The 26,952-nt window shown below is 49.7% G+C and overlaps 1 protein-coding gene across 6 annotated transcripts in view; it reads left to right on the top strand.

Moving 5' to 3' along the window:
• ABHD18 (abhydrolase domain containing 18) overlaps nucleotides 1-26,952 on the top strand; it is a 1,329,419-nt gene that overhangs the window by 888,838 nt on the left and 413,629 nt on the right. For all 6 annotated transcript variants that reach the window (XR_011282243.1, XM_069631098.1, XM_069631095.1 and 3 more), the window contains one exon: nucleotides 3,704-3,793. Coding sequence is in view for 5 of the 6 variants with exons in the window: in XM_069631098.1 (XP_069487199.1) it covers nucleotides 3,704-3,793 (90 nt within the window). In the remaining variant the exon portion in view is untranslated. The remainder of the gene's footprint in view (nucleotides 1-3,703; nucleotides 3,794-26,952) is intronic.

The raw sequence follows: 26,952 nt of genomic DNA, 5'->3' as shown, positions 1-26,952 counted from the left end.
CATCTTACAATAGAGTGTTGGGAGGGGTTACATAGTATCCCCTTTGTCTAGCTTCTCATGTAACATTTTTATGTTACCCTTTCCTCGATGAATGGTGGGTGGCAGTGGTTTACCTTTTACTACCATGGTGTGGATTTACAGCGGGCTGCGCTCGCAGCTGCAGTAAAACACGTTTGGGTGTCATTTTTGTCAAAATGGCCCCGGTCTTCTTTCTTTGCCATTTCTTTGTTGAAAGATCCTTCTTGAGATTTACTCTGTGGGCCAAACCAGGTTTGGCCCCTTTTTTCATTTTGTCTTTGGTGAGATTCACGAGTGAAGCCCCCCTCTGGCTCCAGGGTGTCTGGTGGGGGCAGGAAGTGAGGAGTTGCCCAGAACTCCCTGTGCTTAGTCTCCTAGGAGACAGGAATGCACTCCTAGGTGATTGGCTGGCTGGCTGTCCGGCAAGGACAGCCACCCTGCTGAGTGATTGACAGCCAGGCTGGAATTAATTGGAAAATCCTGCATAAAAGGTGAGTCTTTTTGGTTTGGAAGACAGAGTTGACTATTGGATGATGGAATCCAAAGAAGAACTTTAAGAGGATGCCTGCTGCAACTCCTGGATTGTTGGTTTGCCTGGTGAAGCCCTGCTGCTGTGCTGAAACTCCAAATTCGTGCAGACAGAGAAGCACCTGCAAGGACCACTTCTCCCTTTTGAGTTGGTGCGACCAATCAACTCCAAAGTAAGCCACCTGGACATCCTTCTAGGAGCTGGTTGAATTTCCACAGAGTTGCTGCTGGAAACTGAAATAACAGGGAGTGGAACACCAGTTTGTGTGTGTTGCTTTTAAAGTGGCCAAGAGCTCCAGGAAGATACTCCGGACTCCCAGGAAGCAGGACTGACGGAGCCTGAGCCACCGCAACAGAGTGCTGGACCCCAGATGCAAGGAAAGCCCATCTCGACAGCCAGGAACCGTGGTGGTGCTGTTTGCGGTAGACACGAGGAGCTGAAACACCGAATTGCCACTAGTTTGAAGATTGCTGGTTGCTTTCGGTAAGCGTCCCATTGCAGTGCAGGACTCCTCCCTCTTGTCCCCACGACTGAGGCTCAGGAACACCAACATCTGCAGAGCTGCACAGGAACATAAGTCATCTGCTGCATTTTCTTCTAACCAAAGGTACTGTAAAGTCTAAGAGAACTTACCTCTTGTTGTATATTTGCTTCTACTCTTCACAAGCCTAACAGCTCGTGGCCCTACATTGATTCTTCTTCTTCACTAAAGACGTCTAAAACATTGTGCAAAGACTTTTCTTACTTACCTGCAAGAAGTGCTTCAGCACATAGACTTTTGGCCTGTTTCACTGAAAGACTCTGCTCTCATCTGACTCTAGGGAGGGTTGAAAAGTATTTGCCTGCTTAAGAATATTTGTGATCTCTTAATTGTTCTTAATCTTTTCTTTAACACATCTCAGTGCTATTCTAAATGCTAAGAGTAACATATCAATGTTCAGAGTGTTCTAACTATTGATGTCACCTGAGGGTGTAAGAAGTGTCTGTTGCGCATCCCAAATGGGTGCTTGCTGATTTAGAAACTAAGAGTCTGTATTTTTGAAGGTATTTGTGTGTTGCTATTATATTGCTCCTTCTAAAGAAGGCTTATGTAATTGACCGGTAAATAAATAATTATTTTATCAAGACACCTTGAGTTTAAGTGTTTGTCTGAATACTTGTCGCTGTGAATCTTTGTGTAACCACTCTACAGCTCACATTGACCCCTCTTGAGATAAGCCTGGCTGCTCTACCACGCTACCAACCTGTGTAGTTCAGACTTATACCAAAGGTTGGGTCCTATTGCAAGGAGGCTGAGATTGGTGTAGTACACCCTAAGTGTCCTACCCCAAATCTGTACCTAACACCGGGGTTGGGAGCTGACCAATTAGAAGGTCAAAAAGCTGGAGTCTAAAGGGACAGAGCTGAAGAGGGACCAACCACCAACACCTCCGTCTTGTCTCTGTTCAGCTTCCGCCAGTTGTTGCTCATTTAGCATCCCAAAGCCTCCAAGCCACTACTTGTTTATCTCCTTTCGCAGATAGGGTTTGCGTTACAGCACACACACCATACACCCACACACACACACACCTGTTCATGGATTTCTACCAAACGTGGCTGGAGTTTAATTTCTTGAATCCACAGGATCAGTTTAAAACATTATATCCGAAACGTAGTTCAGAGGCAGAGATCTCCCCACAACTTGGATGTGTGCAGTCTCCACAAATTATACACTGGTAGAACCAAGGACATTAAAACCTACACAATCTTTGAGTTAGTTCCAAAGGTACTATAGCACTGTTTCATGCATCTTTTTTCTACTAGGGGGATGCTAGCACGTTGAGAGCTGCAGTTGCATGTATGCCCTTTACATGACCTGTTCCCTTAAAGGTCGTCAGGAAAGTGTTAACATGCCTTCTGTAAACCTGATTCTGTATTGCTTGTCTGTTCAGTTCAGCCTATTTTTCTTGATTCTTCACTGTACCATTAGCCAACTCTGTTTCGTGCTCCATGCTTTTTAGTCACCCACTAGTATGGAGTAAAGTGTACAAGACTTGTAGGGCTTTACTCAAAGTCCATAGTGCCCTTTCCTTCATACGGCCCTATCCCCCTGCTAAAAACAGTCAGTTCTGAGGTCACACTGATAAAATGTCTTGCGGTAGAGGCTAGAGGCACGCAGGGAAGGTGGACATGTACACAGGCGCGTTCATGCATGCACCCCAGCTTTTTTAGATGAATATGCTCTACGTGTGTCTACTCTCTGGTGACATTTTGTGCCTATGGTGGAATGGGACTATGAATTTAGGGATAAGGTCATTAAGATATGATGGTTCTCCTTTTCATCTCATCTGGTTGTGGCTTTATCACTTGTCTTTGTTACTTGTTGTGATGGTTGTGGCGTTTTCAATGTTTCTGAAAATACATTTCCAATACAATTAAATAATAAATGGGTGTTGCGTCTGAGTTTGTGCACGTGTATTGCATAGGGCCAGCCACATTGAATTAGGTGTGTAGCTCTTCTGTATCTCACTTGGGTCCATGTCACCCAGAGGTGGTAACCCATGCATTAAATAAGGGCTCCGTTTTCCCACTGTAATTACTGTACTCTATGACATTGTTATGATAACAGTATTGCAGTTGACATGCATTAAATAAGGGCTCCGTTTTCCCACTGTAATTACTGTACTCTATGACATTGTTATGATAACAGTATTGCAGTTGACAAGGGGCTGTGATATCATGCCACCCCTTGCTGATTTCCCATAGGCTGGCATGGTCGAAGCCCTCTGGATCCATTTCCTTCCACTCCTCCAGGGCAGGGAGTGAGACTCCGGTCAACTCATGGATGCCCTCGGAAACATAAAATGCTGTAATATAAGCATATTGGTTAATATATCTACCTGAAAATGAGTGCCTCAAAAATGAATACAGAAACGGTTATTCAGAATTTTTCAGAATGTATTGAGATTGGATGACCCTGTGATTGAGTTTGCAGCTTTCACATTTGTGTGACTTAAGCTTTTTGGACGCTCTGACTGACGTGCAATAATTGGTTTTTCACAAAGAATAGAAAATGTTGCAGCCAGTCTGACCGCTTTTCCAGAAGAGAGGTTGGATTGTAAACAGAATGTCTCCTATTGATCAGTAACACAATACATGTGATCTACTCTTTTACAGATGGCGTCTTTGGCTGTAACAAACTGGCCCAAACCCATACCGTTGGTGCCTTGCCTTTCCTGGTCTACAGCTTCAGGTGTTTTTACCAGGGTGAGATGACATTTTAGAAATACATCCCTTAAGTCATGATTCGTTACGAACGCTACAAACAAATGCCTATTTTTCGTTTATGGAAAGCATCCTCTTTGTTTGTTGGCCTTTAATTGTTTAAATGTATCAATATATTATGTAATAGATATTATTTGTCTGGAGGACTCTGCTGAAGCTGGCGTTCAAGGTTTGCAATACTTTTCAAGTGTTCTTAGCCCACCTAGAGTAACTGTGGCAGAGCAGCCAAGGCACACTTCTCTAGAGGGAATTTTGGGCGATAAAAACCCACTCTAACAAACTGTTTGTTCAAATAAAATAATATTTATACAAAGTTACAGTTGCACATTTTTACACTGCTGCATGTAATTAAGAACTGTTATATACACCTAGTAGGTCTAACAATTCCCAGTCCCTGTTTAGGGTGGTAGAACAGTCTCTGGGTACTTCACCATGAAGTTAAAGAAACAGTAAGTTCGATGTAAAGATTGGACAGTGATCCGGTGTATCTGGTGAAGGGAAGGGTGTTTTTTTTTATTTCTCATGGCACTGAGACCATTATGAGGTGAAACAGAATCAAAATTATTGAGATGGAAAATAGAATTATTCCTGTATGTTCACAACATTTGGGGAAACCTTTGTCTACTGCCTGGAAAGGGCATTGATAAATATCCCGGGTAGTCTGGCAATAAATTGGGAAATATACATAATTATCAGTGTGTTCTGTTCCATGTTAAACTTGTAACATTTCAAGCAAAGGCTTTTCTTTCTGCACGCAAATATTTAGAAGAATTCATTATCTAGTTTAACTCTACAAGAAGTGCTAAGGAGAATTCTCATTTATGGCTAATTTCCTCTCACCTAGTGAGTCCCTCAGCAGCTTTGCTGGATTTCTGGGGTTTATTTTTTCCACCTGGTAAGAGTGTGAGCCTTTTTCCCACTCTTACATGTGCTTTACCATGTGTTTGTGTGATCTTGGGCTCTGGAGCACACCACTCCACGAGCCCCACTTTTTGTGTGTTTTACACAGCACCTTCAGTGCAGTGACACAGGGTTGTCTTTTAGACTTCCCATTGACTCCATTTTTCTGGGGCTGACTACTGTCCCCAAGAAACATGTAAAGTTGCCATTAACTTTATATAGTCACTTTTAAACTACAGACCCAGTACACCCCTTCTTACATGGAGTATTGGAAAGGGTTAATTCCTACCCCTTTTTGTCTGTGCCTCTCCGAGCTTTGTTTTGCTCTTTTAACATTTAGACTTGACTGGTGGCAGTGGTATCTACCCTAACTTTTCCACCGCGATTATACTATATGAACGTGGTACTGTTCCAGGCTATTGTGGTAGCCTTGAACATAAACCCGCTTGCCCAAATACTTTTTATTATTTCGGCTGCGGTCGGGTTTAGTCACCATTTCTTTTTTTTAAAGTCCTTCTTGTGTTTTACTTTGCGCGGCAAACCAGGTTTGCCTTCTTTGTTCACCATCTTTTGGCGGGCTTCTACGAAGAAGCCCTCCTTTAGGCGCCTGGGTGTCTAGGTGGGCTGAATGTGAGGGAGGGGTGTAGTCGCCCCCCGCACAGGGTGACCATGGAGACCGAAGTCGCACTTTGTCCCGATTGGCTGGGGTGGTTGCCCGGGCCGGACAACCCACCTGCTGAGTGATTGACAGCCAGGCTGTGTTTATGGGGGATTTTTGCATAAAAGGCAGGACTCTTGGGCTGTAAGTTGGAGTCGCCAATGGAACTGCAAGGAACCGAAGAGAACCAGAGAAAAAGACTGCTACTGCACTCCCGAATCCCTGTGGAGCCATGCTGCAGTCCTGAGCTATCTACCCTTCAATGACCACAGAAGAGCCAGTCCGAAGTCTTCGTCCCTTGAGCCTGGTGGGGTTAACCAGCTGATCTTCCACAGCCAGAGGATCCTCTTCGTGGTCGAAATCGCTGCACACTGCTGTAGTTGTCCGGATAGCCATCTGAAGAGCCTCTCCTGTTTTTAAGGAGCGCACCTTTTATTCACCGTCGCTGCTGCTGGCCTCATCCCTGGGTAGTGCAGATCGCTCCAGACGTCGTCCTTCTTGTCACCACGACTGAAGTTCCAGGACCAGGAACAACTGCCGTGGCACCAGCTTCTTCAACAAATAAGGTACTGTGTCCGACCTGGAGGAATTGGGGTGAACCCATCTTCCTCGCCAAAGGCTTGTCCTTTTCTTCCTTCCCTCTTATAACTTTTGCCTCCTCTTTTGACAATATCCAAGTACTCCTGGCAACCTTGAATCGTGAACTGTCTGACTGTGTGATCCTCGACGACAGGAACCCTGCTCCACTTGACACTGGCGCAGGCCTGTTGACTTTCATCTTCTGGTTAGAAAGTGCTCCCTGATTCTGTCTGCCTTGACAAAAGTATTTCCTATGATTTTTATCCCCAACTCTCTTGTGTTAACTCAGGTGCTAAGTGTGTTTTAACTCGGTAACATTTCTTCCTGCGGGTACGCGTATCTTTAGTAAGACCGAACTGTCATTACTGTCAAAAAGTGATCGCATATGTGCTCCCGGTAACGTCTTTGTTTTATAACACCGGTCTGTCAAATCCTAAGGTACTTAACTTGAATTGTTCTGCACAAGGGGAATTGGTTGTGTGTAGTGTATTTGGAGTTTGGTTTATTTTACTAGAAGTGAAATATTTTGTGAACAGATGGTTTAAAATTAAATGTACTTATATTTTTTAACCAGAAACCTTGAGTCAGTGTTTGCTTGAGTCACAGTAATTGTAGTCCTTTGTGTAATCGCTACTACTGCTCATTTGCTCTTGAGATAAGTCTGGCTGCTCAGTCACTGCTACCACTCTTTCTGTGTAGTACAGGCTTGTACCAAAGGTGAACTTGTAGTCTTAACTCTTTGCAGTGGTTCCTAAGGGCACTGCATAGGATTCTGCCTAACAAGGAGTAAATGTTATAGTTTGGAATATCGATTGCAAATGTGAGACCAATGAATCAACATTTCAGTCAGAAGGCACTCCTTTTCTGTACCTCGATGGTTACAAATGAGTTGTTTTCTTGAGCAGAACAAGAATCGTAAGCCTACTTCACATGCTTTCCCAATTATGAGTCAGTCACTGCTTTAAAGCGGTAGTAAAATGTTTTCACCGTGAGCTCCCACAATGGTAGTGGGTGCTGCAAGAATGTGTCTCGACATCCTATGCAATAGATGGGGCATGCTCAGAAAATGTGCGACCACGCTCTGGGCAATTAGAAGGTTAAATGTACTGACAGAGGTGATTGTTTGCTTATTCAGAAAACATGGGTGTATTTATTGTGTTACACATCTTAGTTTTTGTAGCAATGTTTCTTGAATATTGCAAAAGAGGAAGCAGTTAATGCTTGTTGAAACTCTGGCCAGAGAAATAATTTGAGAATGGGACATTTTTGCCGAGCAGCTGTCCAAGTTAAACATGCAGTGACTATGGAAGACTTGTCAAGGATCATGACGATGTTTATGTTCGAGAAATGGCTCTGCTTGGTCTTTATTGCTTTTGGTAATAAAAGAGAAGCTTCTAACTAGTACCTGATACAAGATTGGTCTCTCTCTTAAGTCTACTTAAGCATGCTGTGCTTAAAAGGCATCTGGAGCAACAGAAAGTTTTCTAAGTGCCCTGTGTCACAGATGGCCTCAACATTACACCAACTCCCAGCAAAAGTTCAAGGGTTTTATTGTTTTGCTCAGCTGTAGGCCTTAATGGCCTTTCCTCTCTAACCTAGGAAGATGTGATCCCACCCTAATCCAGGTGTTCCTCCACCCCAGGTTGGTACTGGAGATCAGTAACCTTTACTGTCTAAAAAGCTACACGAGTGCTGGTGACTGCCTAATGTCTGAAGCCTTAAACTCTGTCTGAACTTCCTCTGGGGAAAAAGCTACCGGTTCTGGGGCGCTGTTACGCGGCACGCAAGATGGCCGCTGCCTGAGAGGGCTCAGTCGGAGGCCAAAATATTAGGCGGAATATCCTGTTTGATGCAGTGGTTACAGCCCGGGAACCCGAAGCGATAACGAGGCGGAACACCTGCTGATCCTGGAGGTGCAGCCCTGGTCCAGTGAGAGCCATTCGATCGGGAGCTTTTCTCGTCAGGCCCTCAGTGCGCGCCTGCCGGGCTGAAGCAGGAGGCCCAACCCACAACGTCCCCCTCGGGCATGGGGCTGTGCTGCGCTAGAGGGGCTTGGGTGGGGTGCCCTTGCTACCTGTTGTCCTCCCTACGGAGCTCCTGGGGCCCGGCCGGGTCTGGAACTGGGGAGCACGCCGCCCGCAGTCTGCTGTATTGGCCGGGCTCGGGGGTGTGCGGCCGCGGGCAGAAGATCTCTGTGTATGGCTGCTGCAGACGTGGCAGTGGTGTGGTGTGGCGGCGGGCTGGGCAGAGGCCTCTGCTGCGTGGTCCCTGCTGCCTCCGGGCGGCGGGGTGGGGAGGAGCATTGGGCCGGGGACTGGCATCACTGTGCGACCCTGGTCTCTGCCTATCACCGGCCCTTCAATTTCTGTGGGACTCCATAGTTTGCTACTGCCACCACCACCCATTTGCTGTTGGAAGGAGGGACCTTAGTACGAGGGCCAGTTACAAAACTTTTACACCCATAGACTGGGCCATCTTCCTCCCAGGCATTTGCACGAACTGGTGTGCTCCCCTGTTAGTAGTTCTGGAGGGAGGTTTGCTGACTTCAGGACCCTGCGTGCTAGATACCTGAGCCACATAAGGACATCTTCTGGGAAAATTCACATTGGTTCCTTTGGGGTCTGAGGCACAGCTGGCAGTACCCCTCCTGGGTCTCCCCGGGGGAGGAGGGGAGAAAAATTGCAAGGCCTGCATGACTTATAATTTGGCTCCTGGCATACATATTTTCTACACGTTACATTTGGCCAATTGCATTGCCCTGGGTACTACTCCTGGTGGTAGCAGGGCGAGCCTACTGGTTGGGGCAGGGGGCCCCAGCATATTGATACGCATCTCACTGCAGGGGAGATTTCTGGGAATGGGAAACCAGAAAAAACAGTCCAGAATAGAGCGGTTTGCCAAGGCGGATAGAGTCCCCTCACAGCAGGAGAATAATCCTTCCACTCCTCAGTTAGACATTGTGGCCCTTAACCAGACTCTGTTGGCGCTGAAGAGCAGCACGGACAATTTAGGGGTGAAAATGGATGCCCTCTCCTGTAAAGTGGATGTTTCTGCGGTTCAGATAGACGAGTTATGTGGCAGAATGTCTGAAACGGAACACAAGATCGGGGAGGCGGTGTGTTGCAGCGCCAAGTCTCCTCTCTGAAACAAGTTGTGCAAAAAGTCATGGCCAAGAATGAGGATGTGGAGGAAAAGTCTCGATGGAATATTGTAAGGATTATGGGGGTTCCGGAGACCACCCCTATAGACAATATGGAACAATTGTCGCAAAACTCCTGTTGGAGGTCCTGGATAATCCTCCGGTCACAAACCTATTCATGTTAGAGCGAACTCATCGTTCTTTGGTTGTCGGGCCCCCCGAGGGGGGCCACTGAAAGGGCTATCATTGCTCGCATATTTAATTACCGGGACCGGATATATTTCTGAAGGCAGCGAGGGAGAAGAGGTCCCTGAGATGGGGGTCAGCGACGATTCGTCTTTTCCCCGATTTCAGTCAACAAGTTCAGGAATACCATTTCAAAGTGCCAAGACGTCCTGCGGAAAAAGGGGGTTAAGTATGCAATGTTATATTCAGCTAAACCTAGGGTCATCCATGATGGTAAGACAATGTTTTTTACCTCCCCGGAGGCGGCGGAGATATCGGATTCTAGCGCCCTCTCACGGGGCCCCTCTTGACATGTATGCATTTAAGCCCAGGCTGATAGACCTTCCTAGTATTGGGCTTTGCTGGACCCAAGATTTGTCCTTGGAACGGACTGTAACCACATTAAGGTTGAGGAGGTTTTTACATGCTAACTTGTTCATGTGGTAATTGGCCTCCTGACTGAAAGAGTCCCTGCGGTCGCCAGCTTCCCGCATGCCCAGCGGCAAAGTAGTTATGGTTGGGGATCAATGTTTTGGGAGTGGGGGGAGGGCAGGATCAGCCAGTAGATTGGGGTTTCTGGCGTGGGTGGGGGCGAGGGGGAACGTTTACGGGTTAATGTTCACTGTGATACGGCACTTGGGGGGGGGGGGGGGGTTGGACAGGGTACCAAGGCCTCAATACTGTTATATTCGACACTAGTTCCAAATCTAAGGTTGTCCGTTATCTCTCTTTGATGCTGACGTAACAAACTCACAAGGGTCAGGGCTCCACGCTAAAGCTGAAATAAAGCTTTTGACTTGGAATATTCGGGGCTTTACGGATGTTAAAAAAACTTGGCTGCTGGTAAACTATGCTAGGAACCACTCAGTAAATGTCCTATGTTTCCAAGAGTCCCATCTACATAGGGATCAGAGCCTTCCTGCCTTGGGGGGGGGTCGTCAGGTATTCATCGATATGGGTCGTCGTATACTTCTCACTCCCGCGGAGTGGCAATATACATTCACGCTCTCTCGAGTTCAAACTGCATGCACAGAGGACGGACACTGAGGGTCGGTTTGTCCTGGTCGCGGGGGAGATAGCGGGGTGGCCCGTTCTTCTTATTATTAACATATGGTCCTAATTATGACTGTCCGGAATGTTTCCAAACCTGCTCCGAACATCTCTGCTCTTTCCCGGGGTACGAGGTGGTATGGGTGGGTGACTGCAACCTGGCGTTATCACTGCAATGGGACAGATCTTCCTCGGCACAGATTTCCCTTCCCAGGTTGGCCCAGAGATGGAGATCCATAGCGGATTATGCGCTCATAGATGTGTGGAGGTTTCTGCATCCGGAGGGCCGGGAGTATCAGGGGTACATGGGAGCTCATCTAGGATAGACCACATATTCTTATCCTCAGAGCTTACCTGGATAGCCCGTCGGCCGCAGATTTTGCCACAAACCCTTTCTGACCATTCCCTGGTTCTCGTACATTTTACAGGCCTGTCACTCACCCCGAGGGATTGCCGTTCGAGGTTTAGAGCCCGGGCTTCAGAAGACGTAGCATTCTGAGAGGATATTCGTAAGGCTATTATTGAGTTCTTTCAAATTAACGCTGACTCAGTACCTGATTCCAGGATAGTGTGGGAGACCCTCAAGGTCTTTATTTGGGGGTGGTGTATCTCCCAGGAGGGTGGGTTGCTGAAGACTATCCGCAGATCTCTGGCCTCTAGGGAGAAGGAGCTGAAAGACTTAGAGACTACCCAGGCGATCAGGGATTCTTCAGAGTTAGTCTGATATAGCCCTTAAACGGGAGGAAATCCGTGCCCTGTTATATAGTGAGGATCGATTCCTGGGAGACCCCATGGCTGCAGTTAGATATGTAGAAGGTGACCGTCCCAGTAAGACCCTGGCATGGGCCATTAGACAGGAGCGGCGTCACATCCCTATTGTAGAAATTGTCGCCCAGGATGGGGACAGCATTAGGGACGCTGTGGAAATTAATCGTATATTTCGAGAGTACTATGCAGAACTTTATTCAACTCACCTAGGGGCCGAACATGATGATATTGTTCAATACTTGGACAGGGTCGCGCTGGGCTGGCTGGACCCAGTGCACGGCTCCTCTTTAAATAATCCTCCCTCTGATGAGGAATTTCTTAGTCCTTCAGTCTCACCCAAATGGCAAAGCACCAGGCACGGATGGTATTACTGCTGAACTTTATAAAGCCTTTCAGGGCCTTCTTATCCCCCACCTGAGGAAAATGTTTGAAACGGCCTGCTCGGAAGGGGTCCTCCCAGAGACCACCAGAACGGCCATGGTGACCGTCCTGCTTAAACCGGACCAGGACTCTAGTACGACCTCTTTCCCAGATAAACACAGACAATAAAATCATAGCGAAACTCTTAGCTGACAGACTTTTACCCTTTATGCCTGGCTCTTCCCGACCAGGCGGGTTTCATACTAGGCCGCTTCACACAAAATAACCTCCGTCGATTATTTACTTTGATGCACAATGTGAATCAATCGGTCCCCTTGGCGGTTGCCACCTTGGACACTGAAAAGGCGTTTGATTCTGTAGAATGGCTTTTTCTTTTTGAGGTTCTTCGCCGTGCTGGCTTAGGTATTCTATTCTTACTCTGGGCACGCCTGCTCTACACGGCACCACGGCACCAAGAGCTTTAGTATATACTAATCATAACTTGTCCAGCCCGATTTTTCCATCCCGGGGCACTAAGCAGGGCTGCCCCTTCTCCCCTATCCTGTTTGCCCTAGCTATTGAGCCAGTGGCATGTGTCTTGAGGGATAACGCTACACTCACAAACTTCCGTTGTTTCTTTATATGCGGACGACATGTTGATATACATTAAACATCCACAAATAAACTTACAACCTGTGATGGAGGAAATTTCCACATTCGGGGCCCTGTCGGGACTCCGGATCACCTGGACTAAATCAGAAATCCTCCTCCTTAACCCTTGTGTATCTCCCCAGGACGTCGGTGGCGACTTTGCTTGGTGCCCGCAGGGAATCCGTTACCTAGGTATCCGGTTCTCAACATCTCTGGCAAGATTATTGAAGAGAACTATTTAGCGGCCCTCCGACACCTGGAGCACAAGGTGGATGGACCACTTGGTCACGGCTCCCCATCTCGCAGGCGGCTAGGATATCCCTCGCCAATATGGTAATTTTACCTAAACTTCTATATGTCTTTAACAATGTCCCAATATGGCCCCCTGCAAGCTTTTGGAGCAGATTGACGTCCATCTTGAATAAACTGCTCTGGGCTGGTGGGCGCCTTCGCCTTGCATTGGCTATTCTCTGTCGACTGAGATCTCGGGTGGGTGTGGGGGATTTGATGTACTCAACCTTTTCCTATACTTCTTGGTGGCCCAGTATGCAGTCTGGTGGTGGGCTCCCATGGCAGATCTACCACATGTATCCATCGAGAGGACTCTCGTTCTCCCGGACAACCTGAGGGGGCTCCTTTGGGGTGCTTGGGAGCGGCAGGACAGAGCGGAAGTACAACCGATGGCGATCACTCTGAGGGCATGGGACAAGCTGGCGGGTCTGTTGGGACTGGAGCAGTGGTATTCCCCGGGTATGTGTCATGATGCCCTCCCCCGGGGACCCAGACCAAGTCCAGCAACCCCGGAAGCAGGCATCAAGTTACCCCAAGCAAGCCCAACAACCCCCGCTAGGGGCTATTTGGGTGCAGTCCTGTTGCCTATGGTGCCAGGCTCATATGGAGAGTCAGTCCTGGCGCCATAGGTACCAGGCTCATAGATTGAAACTTACCTGATGCAGACCTTGCTGCAAACTTAACTGATGCAGACCATGCTGCAAGAGCTCCAAGCCAAACAAGGCTTGGAAGGGACTATTTTACCTAGGGATTATTTTTTACTCGGGTGCGGCTGGGGAGGAATACTTACCTGGGACTACTTTGGAGGCTATTTAAACCACGCCTGAAGAGCAGCACAAGCTTTGCGTTGTTCTGCATCCAGCAGCGTAACACTCACCGTGCCCGCAAGTCTGCATCCAGTCTTCTGCCACGCCCGCCTCGAGTTTGGAGCTCCTAGAAAAAGGGAGAAAGAAGGAGAAAAGGTTAGAACAAGAGCAATACCTTTTGATCCATCGCGCCTTCGAGCTGGAAGAAAAGTTATTTTATGCGCGTCGCCTCGCCTGCTGCAGCGCCGCGCTGAACTCACCAGCCTTCGCAGCATCTTCACATTTCACTGCATGTTACCGCCGCACTCCGGCACTTAAGGAGAAGACAAGAACAGCAAGGTGAGCCAAGGGAATACACAGAGGAATACCCCCCATAGACTTACCTGATTTTACCACTGGGGGTACTATTCTTCACGGGTCGGCGCAGCTTCCACTGCATCCTAGCCGAACCCCGGCCCCTAAGGGGAAACAAAAGGACAGCACGGTGAAAAAAGGGACTAACAACGGGAACCCTCCTCACCACAAAAGACTTACCTGATTTTACCGCCAGAGGCATTATTCCCCGAGACTTCATACTTTCTCTCAGCGCCTGAATAAGGGAGAAAGCAACAGGTTACTTATGGACATTATTTTATCGAACTGTGTTGGATAATACAAATCCTTACCAGAACATTACCGGTTGCCACGAGGAACTCTTCAGTAGGGTCAAGCTGCAACCTGCAAGGAATTGGACAAGAGTGAAAGTCAGGCATTTGAACTCTTACGAACTACATACTTGCGGCATCTTGCTGGGAATATCGGAGTCAATATTGTCTTGGAACTCACCAATTCCTTCGAGCCAGTGAAGCAACTGGTTATCTACGCACCCCTGTGCTCAATGCAGGATGGAGAGCTCATCTTTTCAAATCATCAGGTGAGACTATAAGAGGGAACATCCAAGGTGATCAGTGGGGAGAACAGCGGGGTGGGGGGATTTACGCTCCACTCCACAGGTGGTTAATTCCCTTTCTCCACTTGCAGAAGAATATTCCTACGGGCCAAGCAAACGAAGCTAGGTGGGCCAGTTCAGTCCGTCATCTCGGCCCTATGCGTCACATTGGTGGAGACGCAGCAGTCCAGTCCAGATCGACGCTTCTGTGGGAGCCAGGTGAGCGTAACAGTATGGCCCTTTACCGTATATGGGGCATTCCCCTTGCACATGAGGCGATTTCTATTCAACATTTCACCCACTTGCAAGTTGGGACGCTAGGGGATATAGCTCCGCAAGGGAGGTTTATTTCGTGAGAAGAGTTGAAGGTTAAGGGAGAGTGGTCTACGGTAACTCAGTTCTTGTACTTCTGCCTCCGGGAGACTTTGCGCACTCGGTGGCCAAACTTCCCGGATGCACCGGCTACATCCCCGATAATGATTTATATTACCTTGCCTACTACCAGGGTGAAATTGGTATCTACTTTGTACGGGCTTGCTAAGCCCGATGGCCTTAATGGGGTAGCTCCTCATAGGGATAGGTGGGAGACCACCTTGGGGCACTCTTTGACAGATGGGCAGTGGACTAAGATACACGTGCAGTCCAAATCTCTGTATGTAATAGAGACCGCCTGATACACTTCAAGTACATACATCAGGTATACTACTCCCCGCTCCGATTACACAAGATTTACCCACAGAGACCCTCAAACTGTAGGAGGTACGATCTGGTTCAGGCAGATTTCTACCACGTGGCATGGATATGCCCCCGGATTCAACCCTTCTGGATAGAGATAGCCGAGACTATGTCCAAAATGGTAGACACCCACATACCATTAAATCTCGAGATTTGGTTACTTGCCTTGATGGAGGAGGGCTCTGGAGTTGTGAAGCGGCTGGTGGGTATGGCCTCGGTGGTGGCTAGATCATTAATAGCCCGGTACTGGCTGGGGCGCTGCAAGTCCTCCCACATATCAGCAGTGGTTCTCTGTCATGTCTAATTGTGAACATAGAGAGACACAATTTAATTCAACAACACCTCTGCATTGTAGGCCGAAAGACTATTGGTCCCCCTTTAGAGCCTACAGGTCTGAAGAGGGAAATACCAGGTCCCCATTGCTGGGTGTGGACGACCAACCTGGAAATCCTTGCAGCGCTGGAGATGCAGGAGCTGAGCCTGTGTGAATGTTGGACTCTGGCAGTAAGATGTGGTCGGGGGCGCGGCGATGCTGGGCTGGCCCCATATGGAAACTATGAGACAGAGCCATAGCAGAGGTTTGGACTTATGATAGACGCCTCGTGCCTGTTACTTTTGTATCTCTATGGTGTGGTATGTTGATGAAAGCTTAATAAAAAGTTTAAAAACAAAAAAAAGCTACCGGTTCTGTGATGAATCCCCAGATGTTGTCACTTCTCCCCTAGGAGAGCCTCTTCCCATGAGGCCATTGAGGTGAGGCTGATACCAGATAGTCCCCCTTGGGACCTGGGGAGAAGATGGTATCCCCAAAGCCCACTTAACCCTAACACATCTTCTTTCCCCCTCCTACATGTTTTTGCCATACCACAAATATAGGGAGTACTGGGTCGAAGAAGAGTGTGGACTCATCAAGGGACATGTATCCCTTAAGTTCTGAGATGAGGTAGAGACCAATTGACTCACTGGAAAACCTCAAGATCACTACTAGGACAACAAAAGGGTGCAGAAGCATATAGAGCCCTCATGAGAATTTAATGGTCTAGTGTTTTCCGAAACCTGATTGGGCAGAACCCAGTCAAAACTGAAGAGGGAAACAAGAAATGCGAGAGAAGCCCTCCCTGGAGGAACCGCGAGATGGGAAGCAGACTGCAGTGGAGAACAGAGGAAGTCCTTACTGGGGACACTGCCCTGCAGGCTGAGCTAGCCCTTTCCCGTTTGCCGTGGAGGGACTGACCGGAGCCATGGAGAAGCAGGCATCCAAGCACGAGAAGCGTCTGGAATTCGTGGTCAACAAGAGACGTGCAGCCCACGAGGCACCAAATGCTGCAGAGTTGCTGCAGCACACCGGAAAGCAGCAGGAGCCACCAGATGCACAAAAAGACATGGAGGAGAGCCTGCAACCTACCCAAGAACACTGGCAAGTCCCTTTCATGTACATGGGTTGCCAGGGCGGTTGTTGGGCCTTTAGAAGTGTCCGAACACGGGTCAGGGACCTCACCCTTTGATGAAGAGTAACCCAAGTCATCTTCATAGTCGCAGTACCTGGCAGGATAGTGAACCAGGTCTGCAGCAACAAGAGGGGAGAATTCCACGGGCCTGGGACCTGTACCTTTTTATGAAGAAGAACCCAAGTCATCTTCATAGTCACAGTACCTGACAGGATAGTGAACCAGAGCTACTGCAAAAAGACTAGAGAAATGCATGGGTCTGGGACCCACACCCATAACATTGGGAGCACGTGTGAACTGTGAACATTTGAAGCGCAAATCAAGCCAAGGGAAGGGGAGCATCCAGTCCTGACAACAGTGAACTGAATTGTGAAAGCCAAAAGGGGCAAATAAGCCAGGGGAAGGGAGGCATGCCTGCTGGCTATTTGAATGTGTGAACTGCATACTGAAGTCTGAGAGGCGCTTTGGTCGGGGGTTTGGGGTCATTCCACCCAGCCTTTGTGAACCGTGAAGCCAAGGGATATCAGGAGAAGGAAGCAATACCCCTTGGTGTTTTACCCCATGAAGCCTAGAAAGATGAGGGCAAGGAAAACCTACTCACTGGTGGTATATATCGTGAAGCCAAACAGAAGGCAGCCTCCCTGGAGGGAGTTATTCCCCTGGCACTGTGGAGACATTGAGAAACAAAAACCTGGAGGGGGTGGCGCTGTGGAGCAGCCCAAGATGGCTGCCTAGCTCCTGAGCTCCGTGTGGGACTGGGCGATATCCGTTTATATCTGCGGCCACACTGTGCGTTACACGCTTATCTCTGCATCACCTTTGCCCCACACCTCAGCGCCTCTGCCGAGCGAAATTCCGGCTCCTCTACGACCCCGGGCGACCCAATTCGGGGTCCTGGACTGGGCGGCCTGACTCCGGCTCTCTCCTCCGCGGTGTCTCAGGGCCTGGCACCTCTCCTGTGCGCTCGATCGGGCGGACTGCGGCCCGATCGGAAACCCGGCGGCCTCCAGGCATCCTGGGTCTGACACCCCCCGGGAGCGGCCTGACTGGGGGCCCGTGGCCGGCAGTGACGCGGACGCGTCCCGGCCCTTCGCCGGCCGTGAGAGGACTCCGGCTGTGGTCCCTTGCTGGGGGATCGGGGGGGTGAGCCCCCGGAAGGTGAGGGGCGGCTGCCGGTAGGCCCTACATCCCCGCCCGGCCCCCCCCCGGGCGGACTGCGGCCCGCTGGGGGACTCGTCAGCACACCGAGGCCAGCAGATCGGCAGCGACGTCCCCCACCAAGTCCCCGCTTGAGACTGGCTCTCTCCCCCGCGGTGTGCGCGGCGCCGGCCCGAGGCCTTCCCCCTTCTCAGGGCCCTGCACCTCTCCTGGGCGCTCGATCGGGCGGACTGCGGCCCGATCGGAGTCGCGGCGGCCTCCAGGCGTCCTGGGCCTGACACCCCCGGGAGCGGCCTGACTGGGGCCGTGGCCGGTGACGACGCGGACGCATCCCGGCCCTCCGCCGGCCGTGAGAGGGCCTTGGCTGTGGTCCCTTGCTGGGAGATCGGGGGGGTGCGCCCCCGGAAGGTAAGGAGCGGCTGCCAGTGGCCCCTACATCCTCGCCCGGCCCCCCCGGGCGGACTGCGGCCCGCTGGGGGACCCGTTAGCACACCGCGGCCTGCGGATCGGCGGAGACGTTCCCCACCACGTCCCCGCTTGAGACTGGCTTAGTGGCGCCCCCCCCCCCCAGATTCGCTTCCCGGATCGCCTGCCTTTGCGGCCCGGTCCTCTCCACACTGTGGGCCCTGGGTGCTGCCCAACACCAGCACACCCCAATCAGCCCCGCTGGGCCCTGTTCTCCTTCACCCGAGAGGCCCCCACAGCTGGGGTTCTCCCCCCTGGTATTTCCCCCGCACTCTTCTCTCTGATATTGGGACCACCGCTTACTCCACCCCCGCGCACCAACCCACGATGCCTAGCAAGACCAAGGGATCCTCCAAGGGGGGTGCCATGGATAGATTCGCCAGGGCTGTCCAGAGGGAGGAAGCTGACCGGGACTTACCTATTACTGAGGAGCTGGAGAACAACGTTTGCCCCTCTCCTGCGGCCCCTGACCTGACCACGATCATGGAAGCTATGGCCAAAAACTTTGCTTCCTTTCACGAGAAGCTTGACGACATCAATGCCAATGTTGCCTCTTTAAAGACACGGGTGGATCAGGCGGGGACCAGGATCACAGACGCCGAAAACCGTATATCAACTAATGAGGATGCTATACATGCGCTACAAGATACTGTGGCATCACTGTCCCAAGATATGCGGAATGTGAAAGCAAAGTGTGAGGATCTCGAGTTGCGCTCCCGCAGGAACAATCTGCGTATTATCGGAGTGCCAGAAAACGCCTTAAAGGGTCGCATGGAAGACGCGGTCGAATCATTGTTGAGGTCCCTCCTGGGTGACCCCGCCATGTCCCCATACTTCACCGTCGAGCGCGCTCATCGGGCTCTGTCACCCAGACCCAAGCCAGGGGACATTCCCAGACCCATCATAGCCAGGATTCTCAATTACAGAGACAGAGATCTTATCCTCCGCCTGGCCCGAGAGAAGGGAGACCTGCGATTCGAGTCTCACACAGTGAGAATCTTCCCGGACTTCTCTGTAGCGGTCCAGCAAGAGAGGCGTCACTTTATTGGAGTCAAGAAACTGCTCAGAGAACGGAATGTCCCCTATGCTATCCTGTTTCCAGCCCGTCTCAAAATCACACACAATGGGAAATTGTACTTTTTCACTGTACCAGAGGAGGCGGTGAAATTCATCGAGGCGCATCTACCGCTTCCCATCCCGGCGGGAGCTCAGGCTGAGGATGTCTGAGTCGATGCCACACACTAACTGGCCTTCTCTATCTTGTCCATGGTACTCGTCAATCGGAACGTGGTCATTGTAACAATTCACAACAGTCCTATGGTCTCAGGCCCCCTATGTGCCCAGCCGGGCGAGGTGCTCGGCTGGCTATGGTGGCCTGTCTTCTGATCCGGGTACTGCAGAACCTGTCACTGACGGCGTTGCTGTCATGCATATTTGTCCTTAAAGCCGCCCACACGGCCACAGCACACCTCGCTGCATTTGCAATGTTCTTGGTTTTTTGGTTCCCGCTGCTTTGGTGCCACTGTTGGGCACGGGAAGGGTGTCATCCCTGTTGGATGTCGCCCCCCGACCTCCATGCTTTGGGGAGTGTCGGGTTAGCTGGAGATACCTGCGGGGAGGGGTGGGGGTTTCACACTGCAAGTTGGGGGTGGGCAGTGAGGGTGGGACGCGGTTGGGGTGGGGATTGGGGACATGTTTTCGAAAATGGCAGTGGCGGACTGACAGCTGGTCGCGCACCGGATCGCAATGCTCTAATTGTACATCATTCTGTTTCTGCATTTCAGCATCTGTGGTGGGATGTTCACTAAGCTTGAGATATATCTGTCCGCTTCAGTCATGGGCACTCTGTCACTGGGAGATCCGGTGACCATTGCACTGGGGTCCGGTACTGGGGGAGGTGGGATCTGGCGTCCTCTGACGTTGGATCACTATCTCTGGTTTCTCCGCAATGGGATTTTATTGATTGGGGTACTAGTATGGCTGTGACGATAATGACATGGAATGTCCGGGGCCTCAGCAATTACACCAAGGGTCGCAGGATCATGGCTTACGCTAATAGGCACCACTGCAAGGTGTTACTCCTGCAGGAAACACACTCCACTGGCCCGTTGGCCAGAAGCATTGCGCCCACATGGGGTCCCCTCAGGTACTTCACGACCTACTCTACGAGGGCCCGTGGAGTGCTGACACTAATTCATAAGTCTCTTAAATTCTCTCTTCACAGAAGCTATATTGACCCGGGGGGGAGGTACGTCATCCTCCATTGCGCCATCGCCAACAGAGATTACCTACTCGTTAACACTTATGGCCCCAATGTAGACTCCCCTGAGTTTATTGATCAGGTGGTATCCATACTCCTGGGATACGTGGGTGTACAGATCATCTGGGGTGGTGACATGAATTTTATTTTAGACCCTGCCGTGGACAGGACTGGCTCTGCCCCCAGACCCTTAGCGAGTGCAGCGCGCAGGCTCTTGACACACTGCAAGTCACTGGATATCCTGGACAGTTGGAGAGCTCTCCATCCGTTAACGCGGGAATACACATATTATTCATCGGTACATGATAGCTCTTCTAGAATTGATCTGATCCTACTGTCGGCCCAACTCATTGGTGGGGTTTCAGATATTCGTATACTTGCACGTACTCTGTCTGATCATTCACCGGTCGTACTGATCATTAACATGGGCATCCAAGCCCCCACCATGAATACTTGGCGCTTTAAATCGGCCGCCCTGCAAGACATCGTTTTCAAGGCAGACATTCTGTCGGATATTCGGTCCTACTTTGAATTCAACTCGCCACAGGACACCACCCGGGGGGTCCGCTGGGACGCCTTCAAGGTGTTCATTCGGGGGGCAGCCATCTCTAGGGAGTCCGGGGTTCTCAAGTCCATTAGGGCCTCCCTGTCGCGATCTGAAGCCAAACTGCGGGATCTTGAGCGGGCCCACCCCACCTCTGTTGACCCTGTCATCCTTTCCCAGATAAGTGAGGAACTGAAGCTGTTCAACGAGCAGGCCGGCAGGGAGGTGCAGTACTTTAGCCGACCTCAGGCGGCGCGGAAATACGGTGAGGGGGACAGACCTGGCAAAACTCTGGCCGCCTTGGCCAGGGGGGAGTGGGGGCCAGCCCAAATCACCTGCGTCAAAGGTAGCAATGGGTCGACCCAGTGGTCGGACCAACATATTTTAGAGACCTTCACAGACTTTTACTCCGAACTGTATTCGCAGCCTCCCGAACATAGCGAATCGCAGATGCGCGAGCTCCTTGCCCAGATCCCCACCACTGTCGTCTCCCATGCTACAAGGGAACAGCTAGACTCCCCCTTCACCCTGGACGAAATAGTGGAGGCCATTTCCAGCCTTCCGAAGGGTAAAGCACCGGGCCCCGACGGGCTTACGGCCGAATTCTTTCAGGAGCACGTGGCCATATTGGGCCCCGAATTGCTGGAGGTCTGGAATGAATCCCTGCGCCTGGGCTCTCTTCCCCCATCCCTACGTGAAGCTGTTATCACGGTTCTCCTTAAGCCTGGCAAGCCGCCCGATGAATGTGGCTCGTATCGCCCCCTCTCACTCATGAACCTAGATACGAAGATCTTCGCCAAGGTGATTGCTAATCGCTTTCTCCCGGTCATGCCTTATATGGTTCATGAGGACCAGTCCGGTTTTGTCCCTGGCAGATCCACATCACACAATATTAGATGGCTGCTCAACGTAATGGCCCGCATAGACCAGAGCGTGAGTGCGGTGGCGGTGACATTGGATGCCCAGAAGGCTTTTGACATGGTTTCCTGGAGATACATGTGGCTGGTTCTGGAAACCATGGGCGTCGGTCCTGGGATGATCTCCTACATCAGATTATTATACACCTCCCCGGTTGCCAGAGTCCGCGTCAACTCTCAAACTTCTACACTGTTTCCTCTCTTCCGGGGTACCCGCCAGGGATGCCCATTCTCCCCAATTCTGTTCGCCCTTGCCATCGAGCCTATGGCGGACTTTATCAGGGAACGACACATGCGCGGGGGAATACCTCTCCGGGGCGCCTCCGAGGTGGTCTCCCTATACGCGGACGATGTCCTTCTGTTCGTCAGGGACCCGGATCTCTACCTCGACCCTCTCCTCCGGGACGTCACCCGCATCGGGACTTTTTCAGGCTTCACTATAAATTACACAAAGTCCGAACTTTTCCCCCTCACACACTCCACACTTCACCCGGCCACTGAATACCCGCTCAGGTGGTCTCCCAATGGGATCAAATATCTGGGGGTTCATGTGTCCCGGGCCAGGGAGACCCTTCTGGCTGACAACTATGTGACATTGGCTGCACTGGCCGAAGCCAAACTAGAGCGCTGGCGCTCTCTTCCCTTATCATTGGCCGGGCGGCTGTCGCTGGTCAAGATGATACTGCTCCCTAAGTTCCTGTACACGTTTACAAATGTTCCCATCTGGCCTGGAAATAGTTACTTCACTGATCTACACAAGCTGTGTGCCCAATTCTTGTGGCATTCCGGCGCGGTGCGGAAAAGGTGGGGTGCTATGACCCTTCCCTATGATAGGGGCGGGTTCACGGCCCCTGACTTGATGAGCTATTGGACTGCGGCGCAGGCACAATTTGCCACATACTGGTATCCTGGTCCTCCTTCCCGCCCGCATGTCAGGCTTGAAATCATTGCTGCTTCCGGTGCTAACATTATGTCCTTACTTCTACACCGGAAATATGAACCTGACTCTCCCATAGACCCCGTCCAGACCACCTTGTTTGCCTGGAGGCGGATATTCGCTGCTGCCCCTGAGACTCACCCTTACTACAAATGGCTCCCCGCATGGCGGGTCCCCAGTTTGGAACCCACGAATGACTCAGCCCTGGCACGGCACTGGCGGGACCTGGGTTATCTGGCCCTTACAGACTTTTACCCGGATGGGGTATTCATAACGCCACAGACGTGGAAACCAGCCCACTCGGGCTCGCCACTCGAGCTACTTCAGTTTTACCGACTCCGCGCAGCGTTCCGGGCAGCTTGGCCCACCTTCCCCAGCGAACCCCCGGACCACCCTGCCATCTCCTACATTGCTAACTCCGGGGGGGCGCGGGGAGTGGTCTCATCATTGTACAAACTCCTGCTCACTGCTTCAGCAACACCGCCCCCCAGGGCGAGAGAGGACTGGGCCTCTGAACTGGGGGTTGTTATTTCAGAGCAGCTGTGGGGTAAAATGTGCTCCCACACCAGTAGGGTCTCTCTTAATTTTCGACATCGCACTATGCAGTACAAGCTGTTGAATAGGCTATACTATACGCCACGCAGACTTTCCAAATTCGCCCACTCCGACACGCGACTCTGCCCCCGTTGTGGGGCGGAAGATGCCGGTCATCTCCACATGTTCTGGGATTGCCCCAACCTGGCCCCATTCTGGGATGAGATTTTTAAGACCATGTCCGCACTCTGTGATGCGGTGCTTGAGCCTGACCCGATGGGGGCGTTGTTTGGTCAGTGGGATGCTGAGGGCGCCAGAGGAGAGGCCAGGCTGTTAAATGTATGCTGTGCAATTGCTAAAAAATGTATTCTTCAAAACTGGAACCGCTCGGCACCCCCCACTTTCCAGAAATGGTTGAACTTGGTGACCTGGTCCCGTGACTGCGAGGAGGACTACATTATTACCCTCCCAGGCCGGTCCCGGCCCAAAAACATTTGGACTGCCTTCAACAGCTATCTCAACGCTCTCGATGCTACCTCTTTGGCGGATGGCTCGCCCTAGACCCCATTTCTGTACATTGTGCTCCCCAATATGGCACTTAGCTGATCTTTATCTGCAAATGTATGCTACTGTGTGTAAACATCCCAGTGTAATGTACCTTGTCATGTTTAAAGACCATACTCTCGATCTGATGTGTGTGTATGTCAACTGCCACTGCCAGCAAAAATAAAAGTTTAAAAAAAAAAAAAAAAAAAAAAACCTGGAGAAGGTAGGCATTGTCCAGGAACCCAATAGTGAAGCCAACTATGGTCAATAATGAATGATGTTTGAGTTGGAAGTTTATATTTTGAGTTGGAACTGAGAACTTTACATCATAAGGGTTTATAGTCATAAAATCGAATGCAAAAATGTCGAAAGTCAAAAAATCGAAAAAATAATGTTGAAAAAATAATTTGAATTTCTTTTTTAATACGTTTTTTATTCGAAATATTTTACCTTTTTTTTACATGCAGAACCCCAAAAAAATATATAAATTAAAAAAAAGAATTCTATTTTTTTTTTTTTGACATTAAGTTTTCGAATTTATTATAATTCAAATTTTTTTTCCCGATCTTATGACTGACCACCCATCATAAACTGGAACTTTGTTTTCTTGGAAAGGAACTGAAACCTGGGGAAGGGAGTCATTCTCTGAGGTGAAATTCCCACCTATGATTGGAAATGTGTCCAGAAGAAGGGAGTCCTTCTTCTGGACCAGGAAGATCCACTACCCTTTTTTTGTTTTTTTTGTTGCAAGTGTGAGGGACAGAAGTAGGCATTTTGACACAACCGTGGACTCTTTTTATTTACTTGGACATCTGACCAATACTGTAGTACTTTAATAGAGGCAGGGAAACCCCCCTTAGAGTTAGAGAGACATAGGTTTCCTCTTTATTTTCACCTAAATAAAGGTTTATATCACCCAAATAAAGGTGTATGCCAACAAACATGCCACCTGTGTTTCTGTCTTCTCCTGCATCCTTACAGTTGCTATCCAATCACCTTTCCCCAGGAATGATTTGTGCCTTTCAGACAGCGTGGGTTTCATCCTCGCTGTTCCCTCCACCCCCTTTTGTTCGTCTTCCTTTTTCTATCTACTACTCACTCTTTTACTTCTACTCTCCTTTACCCTTCTCTGCCTACTGTGTCACGCCCCTCTCCCTCACACACTCTACTGTCCCTCTGATGGTCGTCTCTTCTTTCCCTTCCTGTGTTCATCCCAGTAAGGTCTTCCTCAGCCCTCCAATCATACTCTGTTCTACTACTACACCACCTTCTCCATGCCATTACTCTCTTCTTCTCACCACTACTCTGCCCTCTCCACATTACCACTCTCCCCCTAATACTCCAACCTCTCCACACTACTACTTTCCCCTCACTACCACTCTCCTCCCACCTTTTACTCACATTCACCCTCCTTTCACTCCACATGCACCTTCTCATTCACCCCCTATCATTTTCTATTACTGTAATCATAGACATGCATATTCACTTCCACTACCACTTTCTCTCACCAAACAATACCTCAACTTACATACTGACAGTATAATCCTCCTCCACATTGTCCTTCATGCGCCTGGTCTCTTGGTCCACCTTCACCTCCTCTGGCCTCACTCGAACAACCCACACTCCCCGGTCTCTCGGCTCTCCCTATACTTCCCTCTTTCTCCCCATTGATCATTCCTCCCCATTGGTTCTCGGGTATAATCTTACCTATACTCGCGTCCGGGAGGTGGTACTAACAGAGCATACAAGAGGGGCGAAGTCCTGCCCCTTTTTCATGTGCAGGTCTGCTGCATTTTGAGAACAGTGGCCTGTGTTGATGCGATATGGCATACAAGATCCAGTTTGTATGAGGGACTTGTTGACCTGTCAGTTTGCTCCTGTGACTCCGGAGCCAGGTCAGCCTTTCAGTTTGCTTGGTTGTCTGGGGAGTCGTACCACAGCTTTCAACCTTGTGAGCCCAATGACCGCAGAGGACTCGGGAGTACATGTGGTCTTCCCGGATTCTGGTTCATGCAACAGCTCTCTTCTATTCCGCTGCTAACTTCTGTGGCCCAGGCTATGGAGCTGCTTCTACTCAAAATACTGCCAGTAATTGTTTTCAGGTTCTCTATCACACAGGTAAACCTCTGTTTGGTTGGTAAAGGTGCTCCTTCCCGCAGGGGATGCTGGGCGATGCAGTTTCTCTGAAACAATAGAAAAAACGTGGCCAGAATCATGCAGGTAAATTTGTGATTGTCAGTGTTACTTTCAGCATACAACCTGGCACTGTATGAAGGGCCAGGGATTGGAGCACTCACAACTGCCACATTCCCCCTCTGGTTTAGGACTGGTTCTGGCTTCCAGCGTGGTAGACCTCCCACCACAGGCTGATAGGGGTAGATTAGGGAAGATTGGACCCTCTATGATACGGTAAATGCCAATGTTAAAATATGGACTACAGCATTAGAATCTTTACACTTCTAGATACTTACAGCATGTACATTCACCAGCTAATCAATAACAGGAATGTCTCCGTGAATATAATCTGTGACTTAACAAACGTTTAAAAGTGTGTATTGAAGAGGGTGCAAAGCAGTAATCACCTGTACATGGTGATGAACAGTGGAATATTTGTACAGGATGTGAGCTCATTGGTGAAAGATGTGTCCATACGAGGTTGCCAAAATGGAATTATATGGACAGAAAAAGAAATCTGATTCAATTTACTGAGGTAAGAGACTTACTTAATAGTGTAATTTAATAAACAGTATGGTGAAACGTGTTATCTCTTGTTGGGGTGTATGTTGGTTAAATACTACATTCTGATTAAAAAGCTTTCCGGAAAGTGTTGTTAAATAAGAAATCGGAAATATACAGATTAAGCAAGTAGTCTGACTTTATAAAAATGTGTTTGTTGTATGCACTCCAAATAAATTGGAGGTATTGTGAAAGGCATTGCAGTCAACGGGGTCTTGGAACTAGTTGAGCTGGGGCAATTTAAGTAAAAGTGTAGGAGAAGCATGAAACCCCCAAAAAAGCTTAAAGCTGAATATTGTGAATTATTTGGTGGATTGCACTGCTAAATAAATCCTGCTAATTAAGTTTTGATAAGAATTTGAAGAATGCACAGGAAGTGAGTGTACCCGAATAGAAGTGGGACATAAATGATTAATATTCTAAATGCACCAAAAAAGACAAAGGCATTTCAATGGGTTATTAAATGCACTGGTTAGCGTAATTGAGTCATCAATGGCATTTGATTC

Source organism: Ambystoma mexicanum, chromosome 6q (assembly GCF_040938575.1).
Source record: "Ambystoma mexicanum isolate Mex_15411 chromosome 6q, UKY_AmexF1_1, whole genome shotgun sequence".
NCBI classification, from domain to species: domain Eukaryota; kingdom Metazoa; phylum Chordata; class Amphibia; order Caudata; family Ambystomatidae; genus Ambystoma; species Ambystoma mexicanum.
Note: the sequence above shows the minus strand (reverse complement) of the source record. Positions and strands in the feature narration are given on the sequence as shown.